The sequence below is a fragment of the Colias eurytheme genome, chromosome 22 (genome assembly GCF_061535395.1).
Source record: "Colias eurytheme isolate Ceu_HAF_F1 chromosome 22, ilColEury1 Martin Lab GWU primary, whole genome shotgun sequence".
NCBI lineage: Eukaryota > Metazoa > Arthropoda > Insecta > Lepidoptera > Pieridae > Colias > Colias eurytheme.
In genome coordinates, this window is record NC_143001.1 from 8,305,260 (window position 1) to 8,319,731 (window position 14,472).

The 14,472-nt window shown below is 34.2% G+C and overlaps 1 protein-coding gene across 2 annotated transcripts; it reads right to left on the reverse strand.

Moving 5' to 3' along the window:
- Positions 1-2,742: 2,742 nt before the first annotated feature.
- On the reverse strand, positions 2,743-14,366 carry LOC149898811 (uncharacterized). Of its 2 annotated transcripts, none has more exons than XM_090114932.1 (6): positions 14,210-14,366; positions 8,688-8,896; positions 7,264-7,360; positions 5,712-5,856; positions 5,136-5,189; positions 2,743-5,053 (listed from the first exon to the last, which is right to left on the reverse strand). In XM_090114932.1, the coding sequence occupies exons 1-6, from the start codon at positions 14,210-14,212 to the stop codon at positions 4,506-4,508; spliced, it is 1,056 nt and encodes a 351-aa protein (XP_089971058.1). In that variant the 5' UTR covers positions 14,213-14,366; the 3' UTR covers positions 2,743-4,505. The 2 variants fall into 2 exon arrangements, with proteins under 2 accessions (XP_089971058.1, XP_089971059.1); XM_090114933.1 differs by lacking the exon at positions 14,210-14,366 and adding an exon at positions 10,387-10,437.
- Between the last annotated feature and the right edge of the window lie 106 nt (positions 14,367-14,472).

A 14,472-nucleotide genomic window follows, 5' to 3' on the forward strand; every position in this document is an offset into this window, starting at 1 on the left:
GCAAAAACGGAACCCTTATAGTTTCGTCATGTCCGTCTGTCCGTCTGTCCGTCTGTCCGTCTGTCACAGCCGATTTACTCGGAAACTATAAGTACTACAGTGATGAAATTTGATGGGAATATGTGTTGTATGAACCGCTACAAAAATATGACACTAAATAGTAAAAAAAAGAATTGGGGGTGGGGCCCCCCATACATGTAACTGAGGGATGAAATTTTTTTTTTCGATGTACATACCCGTGTGGGGTATCAATGGAAAGGTCTTTTAAAATGATATAAAGTTTTCTAAAAAACATTTTTCTTAAAGTGAACGGTTTTTGAGATATCAGCTCTCAAAGTCGTAAAAAGTATGTCCCCCCCCCTCTATTTTTATAACTACGGGGTATAAAATTCTAAAAAAAATAGAGGTGATGCATGCTAATTAACTCTTTCAACGATTTTTGGTTTGATCAAAGTATCTCTTATAGTTTTTGAGATAGGTTGATTTAACTGTAATTTATTATATTTGCTGCTACGGAACCCTTTGTGCGCGAGCCCGACTCGCACTTGGCCGGTTTTTGTTATTTAAACTAGTTAAAAAACAGTTTAAAAAAGTTCTGTCTTGGACGTCCGTGTGTCTGTATGTGCGGATCCTTTTTCTTGTTAACACGATAGCGACCGAAATACTTTACTAATCGAGTCTTTTTTTTTCTCTTACGCTTGAGTATGCTCAGGAATAGAACCCTTTCATTTTTCAGGGTCTGATTCGATGTGGTTTAATTGTTATTCAATAAACAAAAAAAAACTCGGCTGTTTTTTTTTTTTTTTTTTGAAGTGAATTTTTATATTTTTATTGAAATTGATTCCAGAAGATTACTGGGAACTTTAAAAATTCATTTTGTTACTTTTATTAGTAGGTACGATCCTTATAAGTATTTTAGTGTATTCAACCAACTTAAAAAAGTGTGACTATTTTACAACAATTTGAATATGAATTGTATTATTGTATACAATATCGAAGCTTTTTAAGAAATGTATAAAATACTTTTTTAAGAATTATTATCATACATAATATTATGTTACCGGCAATATATTAAAACCGGCATTGTATGCAATTCTTAGTAAATGTATGTTATTCCGAGAAACAGTCGGAATGAAATAAATTAAATTCGTCACATTACCTACTTATATCTTTAAATCTGAACTTTTCCTAAGTAGCAAACACATTTGCAAATGTGGGTGGTTTTTGGGGTAGCTATTAACCAATATGAGGTCAAAACTAAAATCCAAGATGGCGCCGACGAAAATTTGAAATCTTTTCGTCATGGGTGTCATTTTCATGGTTTTTGGGGTAGCTATTAACGAATATGAGGTCAAAACTATAATCCAAGATGGCGCTGATGAAAATTTGACTTTTTTTCGTGATGGGTGTCATTTTCATGGTTTTTGGGGTAGCTATTAACGAATATGAGGTCAAAACTAAAATCCAAGATGGCGCCGACGAAAATTTTACACATTTTCGTCATGGGTGTCATTTTCATGGTTATTGGGGTAGCTATTAACCAATATGAGGTCAAAACTAAAATCCAAGATGGCGCCGACGAAAATTTTACATATTTTCGTCATGGGTGTCATTTTCATGGTTATTGGGGTATCTATTAACCAATATGAGGTCAAAACTAAAATTCAATATGGCGCCGACGAAAATTTTACATCTTTTTTCTCTTACGCTTGAGTATGCTCAGGAATAGAACCCTTTCATTTTTCAGGGTCTGATTCGATGTGGTTTAATTGTTATTAAATAAACAAAAATAATAATTAATAAATAATTATTAAAAAAAAATTATGAGGCGTGCACTTTTGGATTTTCCAAACTATTTTCTATTGTCGTATTGTCGTATATTGTCGTGTCGTTATTTTTAATTATTAATTTTATATAATTTAAATACTTTATCAAAAGCGTATTTTTATTCTAAGGTGCGTTTCCGATCTCTTTCTAGATACAGTAGTCGCCATTTTTTAAACTGGCAATACTTTGCGTGTCAAAGCTGAAATTTTGGCGCTTACTGTACTATCAAAACTTATGTCACAATTTAGGAAAAAGTTTTAATAATTAGTAAAAATATTTAGCTCAATGTGCATTTATTAATATAATAGTTCTATAATAAGTTTCTCGTATTACTGTTATACAATGACGTTTAATAAAGTGTTATAAGCAAATAATGTGTTTCATTTATTATCACTATCACTACATAGTATAAAAATAAAGAAGCGGTCTATACGAATATTAAAGCTGTTATGAACCTTTAGCCGAAAAGAGTTAGCAGCGTAACCGACTAAACGCATCCCGGCTATTAGCTGACTTCAAACGGAACGTGTTTTAACGCATAGGTATAATATGCCGCTTCTAACTCAGTTTATTTGTATTCTAAGTGTAAAACAAAGTCGCTTTCTCTGTCCTTCCTATAATATCCCTATGTATGTTTAAAATTAAATCTTTAAAAGTACCTACGCAACGGATTTTTTATAGACAGAGTAATTAAAGAGGAAGGTTTTAGTATGAATATCTACAATTTATAAGGTTTTTCACGGAGCGGACAAAACCGCGGGCAGAAAGCTAGTTATCTTACAAAATTGCATTACATCTTTTTGAAAATGGTAAGTTTATTATTAGGCAACTTTATAAGGTTAGTTACGTTTATGTAAGAGTAGGTAAGATAAAACAAACATATCAGCTAGTAAATAAATTAAAACAGACATAATATTTTGAAATAAATTTATTAGATTTATCTTTGGTTTTGGAGTATAAGATACACGATAAGTCTAGAAATGATTCTTAATCACAAATATGTATTTAATTCAAGATAACTTGACGACTTACCTAAGTCTTATACTTAGTTTATCAAGCTCAATAACTTACTCTAACTAAATAACTACGTGCATTTAAACGTAATTTTTTGAACCAGAAACAATTTTAAGGTTAATTCAGGTTAATTTGTCAGCGAGTTGTTATTAAGTATTACAAGTTTAGAAATGTTTATTTACATTGAAACAAAAAATTAAAATTAAATTAATCACTGCTCGCTGTTCTTTACACAAATATCTCCTTTCAACTTAAATACATAAACAATTTTCAATAAACTTAAGAATTTGTGCAATAATGTCTAGACTATATTAGACCTAGACCTATAGTTCTAAAAATTTCAAAAATGTATATCAAATACTGCGAGTATGGACATAGTAGAGAAATGAATATTATGTGTTAAAAAGTAGATAAAATAAAATAATTTAATTAAATAAAATATAAAGAAAACGTTGCTCAAGTGATAGTTTTACAGATTACTGCAGTATTACCACAGATTAATAATAATATACTAGGTATTACCAAATAAGGTTAAGTGAGATATAAATAATATTTTGAACGTATAATAAGCAATAACAGTATTCAAAAGTGCTTTTTATTAAAGTCTACTTTTATTCGTAGACTCAAAGACTTTGAATTACTCGAAACAATATTCACACTCGCTCGATTCGATTTCATTAATCGTATTAGCAAAAATACTACTTACATTAATTATTATTAACTGTATTGTAACCGCTCCAACCAATTATTTCATTATCACTCGATTATCACATTTTCGATACAATTCTTAGCGAATTTGAGATCCAAAGTAGACAGATAAAAGAATTTAATATGTATAGTGCATTGGGGGAATTTCGGATGAGGGGTAATTTCAGAAAATTGTGAATACCACTTTAGAGCATTGCTTTATCATATAAGTATTGTGAAGGAAGGGCATGAAGATAGATAGGTTTGATATTATTAGCATACATATTTGCTTAATCTATCGATAGTTACGTATAAATTTAACATATTATACGTATTTACCCTGTGGCCGGAATTACCCCAATGCACCTTATCTATTTTTCAAAAGACTTTGCTTACATTCAGTTAAATACAAAGAAAAACTTATATCGACTTTAATGGCTAAGAACTTTAATAATGGCAAAACTTTTTATTTTAAATGAATATCACGGCAGAATAGTCGAAATTATTTCAGTAGTTGTCCTGGTGGGTTTGATATTTTTCTTTACCGAACAGTCTAGAAACTTCAACTTCCATTCTAAGTACCGACGTATAGTTTGTATTCTGTTATCTACTTTTTGCTATATCAATCATTTTGATTCCGCTAGTTACTATCCCATAAATAATGTTTAATGTCGAGTCAGATATTCTGCTATTCCTCTTCTAGAAACTCATCGAAACGTGTGTCGATTAATTTCTCCTGTTGCCATTTCAGGGCTCTAGCCCTGTTTAGCAATGTTTTAACGCTGTCTACAGCGATAAAACATTGCTATGTCGATCTCTGTCACACCGTATGTAAATTCTGCATTTTTTACAATTGAATACCATCTGAGCGAAGATTTATAAATCAGTTCATTACAATATGATCCTGCATCTTAATGGTATACAAGAAATAAATTTAATTTTCATATCAATACACATCACAATTACTCGATCATAAATCAACACACCTCTGCTACATTAGAAGAGCCGGCCCTAATATTTTCAGAACAGCTACTCGTACTACCACCAGCTGCATTAGCTTCACTGCTTTCATGATCGATGCTTGAACTCGCCTGTCCAGTATCATTTAGAGTTTCATTTCTTGCACTTGTGTCATTTCTAGCACTGGCGTCATTTGTGGCACTTGCTTCATTTGTGGCACTTGCTTCATTTCCGACGCTTGTATCATTTGTAACGTTTGGATCGTTGCGTGTATTCGCGTCGCTCCTCGAAGTGCCGGCATCTAGATCTTGGAAAATGTTCTGTCGTTGGCTGTTGAAGAAATGTACAGCGGGGATGCCATCTTTTGGATTACTGAATTCGACGTAACATGCTGAGTATGGGGGCGGAGGCTCTTCGTATTTGTGTTTGTTGGCACTTGTAGAGCATTCTGAGTAAGGTGGCGGTAGATCGTTACTGTGCAGCTCTTGGCTCGATCCGCTGGACTCTGAGGGGATTGGCTCCTGCTCGTATGGCGGTAATTCCATGTCGACGAATGTTGAGCGATCTGTAATTTTGGTAATTTTATTCATTTAGTGTATTTTTTAAACAGATTCTATGCTATGAATTAATGAAAATTATAGACTTACGACTTGTAGCTAAGACATTCGGTGTTGGCCATTCTTCTGAACGACTTCTTCGCCCTGAAAAATAAAATAGTAAGCAATATAATAAAAATAACACATTGACAACAAGACTGAGCAAGAAAACAAAACAAAATTCAATTCGAAATAATTTTCTCTTCAATTGTTAAATAGCTACACAAATGGCAGCAGTACAAGAAAGAGACATTTTTCTAAATATATACGAAACATCTTAAAAAAATATCTACTAACAATAATTAATTTACCATTGATCAATCTTTACCGGCTTTAATACACATTTTTCTACATTTTTTATCCCGTGCGAAATTAAGACAAGTGGCTACTCCTAATGAATTACTACGCAATAGTTTTACAGCACATATGAAACAGTTTTTTTTTAATTAGTAATAGGGAAGCGGTTGACCACAATCTCGTCTGATGTTAAGCTGAGATGTGGTCTAAGATGGAACACGCTTCCCTAGAAGGTACCTGTTCACTCTACGCTTGAAGACCCCCATATTGTACTCGTCGGGGAAGATGAAACTCAGGGAGCTTGTTCATGAAGTTATAGCTAGTACGTACATCTAAGGTAGTTCTTAGTGAAGAACCGGTCGGTGGCCCTTACGAGGAAGAGCGCGGCGAGCAGCAGCAGCGCGCCGGCCGCCCAGCCGCGCGCCGCGCGCCACGCGCCCGCGCTCTCCGCCGCCGCCTGCGCGGGGGTCCTTGGCTGCAACCACATTTTATTGAGCTATTGCCACAGAATACATAATAGTAGCTAAACGCTACAGAACGGACACTCTCCGCCTCCCGCCAAAATTAAACACTTACCTCACCCCGCACGATCATGCTTTAAATGGTCCGCATTTTTCTACAAGGATGCTTGGATGATACGCAACGAAGATTGACAACATTAATCAAAGTAATTTTATTATTTTGGATTTGTGACTATCGTTTTTTGTAGAAAATAGATATTGTGCTGTTTACGGATGTATTTCATCAGAAAAACGCGAATTTTTTTTTACGCTAGTCACAAATGTGCCAACCATAAAGCGTTAACACACACATTTGCAGTCTCTATAGTGTGACTGTCAAAACGGTAATTTTGTATGGAGTGTCCGGGGTGTGCATAGCTTCTATCGCGGGCCTTGAGCGCGGGGACCGAATCCAGAAATTCCGTACCGAAAAAACCTCACGCTCCCCACGGGGACGGGCGGAGGTGTGGCTTGAAGGCATAGCATGCAATAGCTTTACCGCGGCAGTCCCCGAGTGCCACACGTCTTTTTCTTGTTTTATTTATTTTAGAAACAAACAGTCATTTACAGAAAAAAATACAACAATAATTATACAATATACATAAACAGACCTATAGTTTCATTTCTTAACTATTTGTAGAGATTACAATACAACATTTACTATTGTATGCCAAAATCACAAACATTCACAGAAACAGTTCAGTTACAGATACATTATTTCGCACAATTCTTTATTATAAGTTTTAAGCTATTGCATAGCTTCTATCGCGGGCCTTGAGCGCGGGGACCGAATCCAGAAATTCCATAACGAAAAAACCTCACGCTCCCCACTCCGACGGGCGCGGAGGTGTGGCTTGAAGGCATAGCATGCAATAGGTTTACCGCGGCAGTCCCCGAGTGCCACACGTCTTTTTAATTGAAATTTTATAAGCATAATCCAACACGCTTTAATAATAGAATCAACAGAAATATATTTTTTTAAACATTATTACTTAATTATTGTCTTTTAGTATTCAAGATAATCTCATGAAATTATTGTCATCGGTCCTTGATCAGTGCACAAAGTTTGATTAAAATCTATCCATTAAAAGTGGGTCAAATTCGAGTCTACTTACACACAAAATACAAATACAGGTGAAGCTAATACATATATGATATAAGCGATTTAAAAAGGTGTAGATAGGTGCATAGAGCTGCACGTTGCATTGTGGATAATTACAATTTACATCAGTTGTTAAGCGAAGTATCGCTCACACTAAAATATATACCGGGTTGTTATCACCACCAATTTAAACCGTCATTATTATGCTATCACAATTAAGCCTCCAAATCCAAAGGCCTCATAATGGTTGTTAAACTAAAACAAGGATGATAAGAATTACCACATTCTCAAACAGCTCCTGCAGGTTCCTGGGCACGACGACGGGGCGCCACGTGACCAGCGTGGGCAGCGGCAGGTGGTCCAGGCGACTGTTCATTCTGGAACATAGTGTTGTTCATATTAGAATCACTTTAAACAACAACAAGTTGATAGGAGTCTTTAAAATGAAACTATGTCTGACGATCTTCGATCATGCCCGTGTTTTTGTTGAAATAATTAATAAATATACAAAGAGCTAAATCGATTTTTATTATTATATAGTTAATGTTGAAGATGAATATGAGCGACGACGGGAAAAATGCTACACACTGTGACAATCGGAATGTAATATCCGGCTTGAAGGACCAAAATGTAACTCGATATTATATTATGTAACGCGAGATTTGTGTTTGACTTGTGTTAATATCAAAATGATTTTAAAACCCTTTCTACGTTATAGAATAATCGTCTTTGTATACTTTATGCTCACACCACGTAAATGAATAATTAAAACGCGATATAAATAATGCCTAACCAGTTACGTGTTTTTGTTTATAGCAATTTGTAATATAGAGATTAGAGATACTTAAATAAGTACCTACACTAGTATATTATGACATGCAATACTAGTACTACGTTAGACAATCCTCTAATCCGATTTGTATACATCCCACTATATAACTATAAAGTTATAAACCGTAATGCGAGTAAGATTTCCGAACAAAACAAACATTACTGGCTGAGTAATTAAAGGAAATCATTATATTGTTTCCTTAATTCCTAGAATATTCTGTTATGTATTAGGTGGTATCAACTCTACCAAGTGGACAAACATGTCAATTGCTGAGTTAAAATGATTTGGATTTCATACAAATTGTAGGAATATGTATATTATTTCATTATATTTAGTGGTTTTTACCATAATAGTATCAAATAAGAAAATAAAAGCATTTATTCCAAAGTCCTCGTAATGGTTGTTATTCGTTATCATGATGTCTTACAGCAGTATGATTTCCATTGTAGGAAATTATTGGCGCTAGAGGACCTGTAAAGCACTGTCAACTGTCAAGTATCCATACTGGAAATAATACTGCTTAAAACAGTAGCTAGTTCCTCAGCTCTACTTATTATCTGGTTATGCTCTATAATCTATACTATAGATATAAAGCTGAAGAGTTTATTTGTTTGATCGCGCTAATCTCAGGAACTACTGGTACGATTTGAAAAATTATTTCGGTGTGAGATAGCCCATTTATCGAGGAAGGCTATGGGCTATATTATATCATCACGCTAAGACGAATAGGAACGGAGCTCTGCGGGTAAAACCGCGGAGTACAGCTAGTCTATATTATGTGTTAAATTATTAATTTGTTAATCTTCTTCACAAATGCAGTGCCGTTGCAATACAATATTATCATGTTTAAGAAAGTGGTTGAAAGCTCGTACCTGACGACCTGTTTCCTGGGCTTGGGCACGTAGGGCACGCTGTCCTGCGGCCACTGGAAGCGGCGCTGCAGGTCGCGCAGGCGCTGCAGCTCCGTGAGGTGCGCGATGTGCAGGTGCGCTGCGATCTCTGCGATCTCCTCCACCGTGAGCGGCCGCTGGCGCATGCGGTACGGGTCTAGACCCTTCATTGGCTTGGGGGACGCTTGCATCTAGAATTATGATAAACCTGAAGATTTGTACTCCTTAAAGAACACCTAGGCATGTGAAATTTGACAAATTTATCCTACTTAATCCTATCCATAGGTCACTAGTTCAAATCCGGCTCGAAGGACCATAAAGATGTACGGTTCGTACATCTGGGGATGCTGCTGCTATAGGTAATAAAACAAAGCTGCTAATATAAATGCTTTAATATTGCTATGCTATGCTATAATGCTACGAGCACACATACGCAGCGTTTTTAAATTATAGGTAAACTAAAGTATATATAATGGAAAATGAAAATGATGAAACATGCAAAAAATTATGATGTTGCACTCTGTACGGTTTCACTGTACATCTGACTAATATTATAAACGCGAAAGTTTTTAAAAACGTATGTACGATTTACGTACTTAAATATAATATGTATATTCACATAAAAACAACCCTAGTCTAGATCTGTTTGAAATTTGGTAGGTACCTAGTAACCTACGTCCTACACAGATATAGTCTGGACTTGCTTAGAGAATACTGTTTACCTGAGTACGACAGTCCACACGAGTGACGAGTGTCGCCGCAGGTTCACGCTATTCATAATAGTGTTTACAATGTGTTTTCCTCACATCGTACGTATATGTTTAATAATTTATTATGTAGACAGTTAGGTTAGTATTAATAAATTTGCTCCAGAAGTACTTAATGTAGGTAATTCAAATCGATTTAAATGCACGTGCCTGCGGGCTGTGAAAAATGTTTACAATCACGTTTAGATTGTAGAGTCTCGATTGTTATTTTAATAAATATGAAATGAATTTGTATGGTATTTGGAACTTTAAGTATATAGTAAGATCTTATTGCTGATTAGCTGATTACTTATTGTTAAGTATCCTGATTACTGTTTTGAAGGTCGTAGAATGTCACCGGAAACATCGAATATAGGATAATATCATTATTATATACGAGACCTATTTACATGAACCGTGTTAGTTATGTAGGAACCAAAGGAAATAGTTACTGTTAGAATTTTTTAAATCGTTTTGTATCAATGTTCTTCGTAACAACTAACAAGTAAGAACTAAATAGAGCTGATAACTATGATGAAAGTAACATAATGATAAAAAACTCTCGTAACAAGTATGTTTGTGTACTTGTATGTGATTTAGCATCAACATACATCCTGTAAACTATACTGCGTGTAATATCCCAGTTCTATTTCAAGACTTTATTGGTCACAATAATTGCTCATAAACATTATTGTTGCGTTTGATTATAACTGTTGTTTTATGCGAAAATTCGTCTACATAAACGTGGAGATTGCGATTTCGCAAGTTCATAAAATTAGTCAATAATGCACTTCACAATTAAACCGTCCATTATATTTTAAGTGTACCTATTTCGCTGTGTTACGAAAAATGAAACCTTATGCTTATCGGGTAACATTTATTTTGCTATAATTCAGCAATTAAGTAATTATACAGTAATCGTAAGCAATATTTACCACGTTCCTTCTGAGTGACTTATTATGTCAGTATACTTGGTTGTGTCACTACTTACTACTGCTGACTGCATAGCAACCCGCCATGTCGGACTTATCTAGACTAGATTATCAGTCTAACTAGATACGTCTATATTTGTAGGCATTATGAAATGTTAAGATCTACTTATGCATTTATAATAATGCGATAGACTAAAAATAGAAATGAAAATAGAAATTTATTTTGATTTCAATATTTATGGAGCTAGAGATAGTGTGTATTGCTTTATCATTAATAATAATAATAATAAAGCTCATTTATTCCGTGAAAAAATCAAAATTTACATTTCAAATGTTTTGTTAGTTGTTAGTTTAACTTAATCTATTTTAGTATCTAATGTTAGTATTATTTTTCTTATTTCCACGGACCCCTTATTGGGTAAAAGCCTCCTCTCTCCTCTTCCATGTAATCCTATCCTGTGAAATTTTCATCCAGTTTTTGCCCACCGTTTCTATTAAATCATCAGCCCATCGCTTTCTTGGTTTACCTTTTTTCCTTTTTCCTGTTGGTCCTGCCCATTTAGTTGTCAGTAATGTCCATCTGTTATCTGTATATCTCGATATGTGACCCGCCCATTGCCATTTGAGATGTAGAGCTTGGCGGAGAGCATCTGTTAGTTTAGTTTTATTTCTTATGTCTTTGCTTCTAATCTTCTGTATTTTTTTTATTTTTAATATACTTCGTTCCATTGAACGTTGGCATGTGGTAATTTTGTTTTTAATTTTCTTTGTATATGTCCATGTCTGGCTCCCGTATGTCAAACTAGGTAAAATACAGGTATCCATCACTATTCTCTTCAATCCTATGTGGTAGTCTCCTTTTAAAATTTCTTTTTGAGCCCAAAATTTTTTCCACGTCCCATTAATTCTTCTATCAACTTCTTCTTCATTACAGTTTTCGTTAAATGATACTAGCTTTCCTAGATATATGTAGCTGTTAACATATTCGATTTGATTACCGGATATTTGTATTAGTTTAGTTCGAGAATTGGTCATTATTTTAGTTTTTTGAAGGTTCATATGTAGGCCTACATCCTGGCTGGAGTTCGATAACAGTTGTAACATTTGTTCTAGTTCGTTGGCTGAGTTGGCAAATAGAACTATGTCATCTGCAAATCTTAGATGACTAAGATATCGGCCTGAAATCCACAGCCCTTTGTTTTTCCAGTCAATACTCTGGAAGACATCCTCCAATACTGCGATGAACAGCTTTGGTGATAAGGGGTCGCCTTGTCTAACTCCTCGTCCGATTTGTATCTCTTCTCCTTTGTTTTCTAACCGTATTCTGCTTACACTATGAGAGTAGATGTTCTTTAGAATATTTATATATGTGGTACTTATTTTGCATGATTCGAGCGCTTTCCAAATTGAACAGTGAGTAATGGAATCGAATGCTTTTGAGTAGTCAACAAAAGCTACATAAAGCGGGTGATTGAACTCTTTATATTTCTCTAGTACTTGGTCTAACGTGTGGATATGATCTATAGTTGAAAAGGCCGAACGAAAGCCTGCTTGTTCAATTGGTTGTTGGGAATCTATTAGTGGTGTTAACCGACTCAAAAGTATAGATGTGAAAAGTTTATAAATACTACATAGAAGGCTAATAGGTCTATAATTAGCAATATCTAATGGATCTCCTTTTTTATAGAGCAAAACTATCTCTGAGCTGTACCATTGTTTAGGTACGTTTTCGGTTTGAAGTACTAAGTTATAAAGTTGTGCAAGATATGGAGTGAGTACTGGTGCACCTATTTTTAAAGCTTCATTGGTAATATTATCTGGGCCCGGACTTTTGTCAGATTTTAGTTTTTTGACATGTTTTAATACTTCGTCCTCACTAACAAATTCTTTTACGATATCTTCCTTATGTTGCGTACTCGAGAACTTTTTCTGTGTAGTTTGTATCATTATTTCTGGTTTCTTATATAATTCTTTATAAAATGAAGTTGCGTAGTTAATAATATCCTGACGTGTTTTAGTTGTCTCTTGCTTTTTGTTTAGTTTAAGTATCCAGTCTTTATGTGTAGTAAGTTCTTTATTAGCTCGTTTGATGCTTCTGTATTTGTCTAAGTTTTTCTCTATAATTTTGCTTCTATGGTTTTTGTAATCTCTTGCTATTTCTTTATTTGATAATTTAAACAATTTTTTAAGTTCCTCTTTAATTTCTTTTGTTTTATTTTTAGTTTTTAATAATTCTGTTCGCCTGTTTAGTAGGTTAATTGTTGATTCGCTTAGTATGTTAGTTTTGTTGTCTCTGTTATTAGTTGTAGGTTTTTTAATAACGCTTGTTGAGATTATGTTTTCTAATTTGTCGTAGAAATATTGTATGTTTTTTGTATCATGATTGAGATTTATTTTATTTTCTAAATTTTGTTTCAGTAGCTTTATGTACAACATTTTTTCTTGGTCAGTTGAAGGTAACTTATGTTGGGATCTGAAAGTTTTCCTGCTCAATTTCGGTATTTTTAGTGAAAGAGATGCTCGTACTAATCTATGGTCTGACGGATAGGACAGGTTATTCAGAACTTCTACATTATTTATTATTTTAGGTTCATTGCACATTATAAAATCAATTTCGTTTCTCGTTCTATGGTCTGGCGACACCCAAGTCCATCTCCTATTGTGCCTCTTTTTAAAATATGTGTTCATTATGAACAGTTTTTGTTCGCAAGCATATTGAATTAATCTCTCACCTCTAGCATTCCGTCTCCCATATCCAAATTTACCCATTACAAAATTTTCATGACTAGATGGTTGTCCTATTTGAGCGTTGAAATCTCCCATAACTAATACGGTTTTGCCTTCAATTTCCTGGGCCGTCCTAAGATCGTTATAGAATCTATCAAGTTCTTCCTCGCTCGCTTTTTCGGTAGGTGCATATGCTTGAACAAGTGTAAGAAGTTGTTTGTTTAGATTAAGTTGTAATACCGCTACTCTTTCAGATATTCCACTATAATTTACTATGCAATTTTTATAATGCTTTTTGATTAAAAATCCTACGCCATATAGTCCTTTTGTTTCTCCTGTATAGCAGAGTATGTATTCCTGTAATTCTTCGATTTTGCAGCCCATTCTCCTTACTTCACTCAGTCCTATAATATCGAAGTCTACGCTTTTCAGTGCATGCAGCAGTTCAATTAATCTTTCTTGTGATGCTAAGGATCTTACGTTGTAGGTGCAGATTTTTAACAGATGGTTGCGCTTCATTTTTGCTTTATCATTAATCGAACGAAATCTTCAGGTCGTATATGATCGTATAGTTGTAATATCTAAGTCATAATAATATTATTATGATGACTTATGAGTACTAAGTATCATAACAATAACAAGAATAATGTTATTATTCATTAAAACCTTTGGAAAATTTTGTGGCTGACAGGGTTGAGAAAAAATAGTAATTCGCTCTACATGCCTATTAATGATTAGATATCTACGTATTCAATACATTTTTTATAAATTAATCTATTTCAAAAAAAATTACGAAATAGCGCTTATTGCGAGAATTGGTTACGGGTTTAAAATATGTAAAAAAAATAACTTTTCACTTAACTACAATTAATTTAATTATTAATTTGTGAAGTATTTTCTATGTGATCTAATATCGTAATGGAAATACCCACAATATTCAAAATTAACGGAGAACTAAAACAAAATTAATTAAATTATATATGTATTTCATTAAATGTAGGCTTATCATGCATACAATATTGTTTATGTCTCTCCTATTTCTAAAGCCATATATCTCACATTAATTAGATAATCTCTAAATACACGAAAGTATACTCACCATGAATAACAAACACTAAACAGATACACTAAATAGGTACTAATGAATATTTAAACACATATTCTATCGAATAATACGCAAATAAGGTGTAAATACAGTACACGAGACATTGCTCTAACTGCACTACGCGCGCAGGCGTGCGCTGTGCGAGGGGGGGTGCGCGCATGCGTGGTCGATCCCTAGCTGAAATACTAGCGAGTCGCCCCGGCACTGTCTGGGCTGACCCGGGAGAAAAACTAAATATAGCATATATCACATAGGAA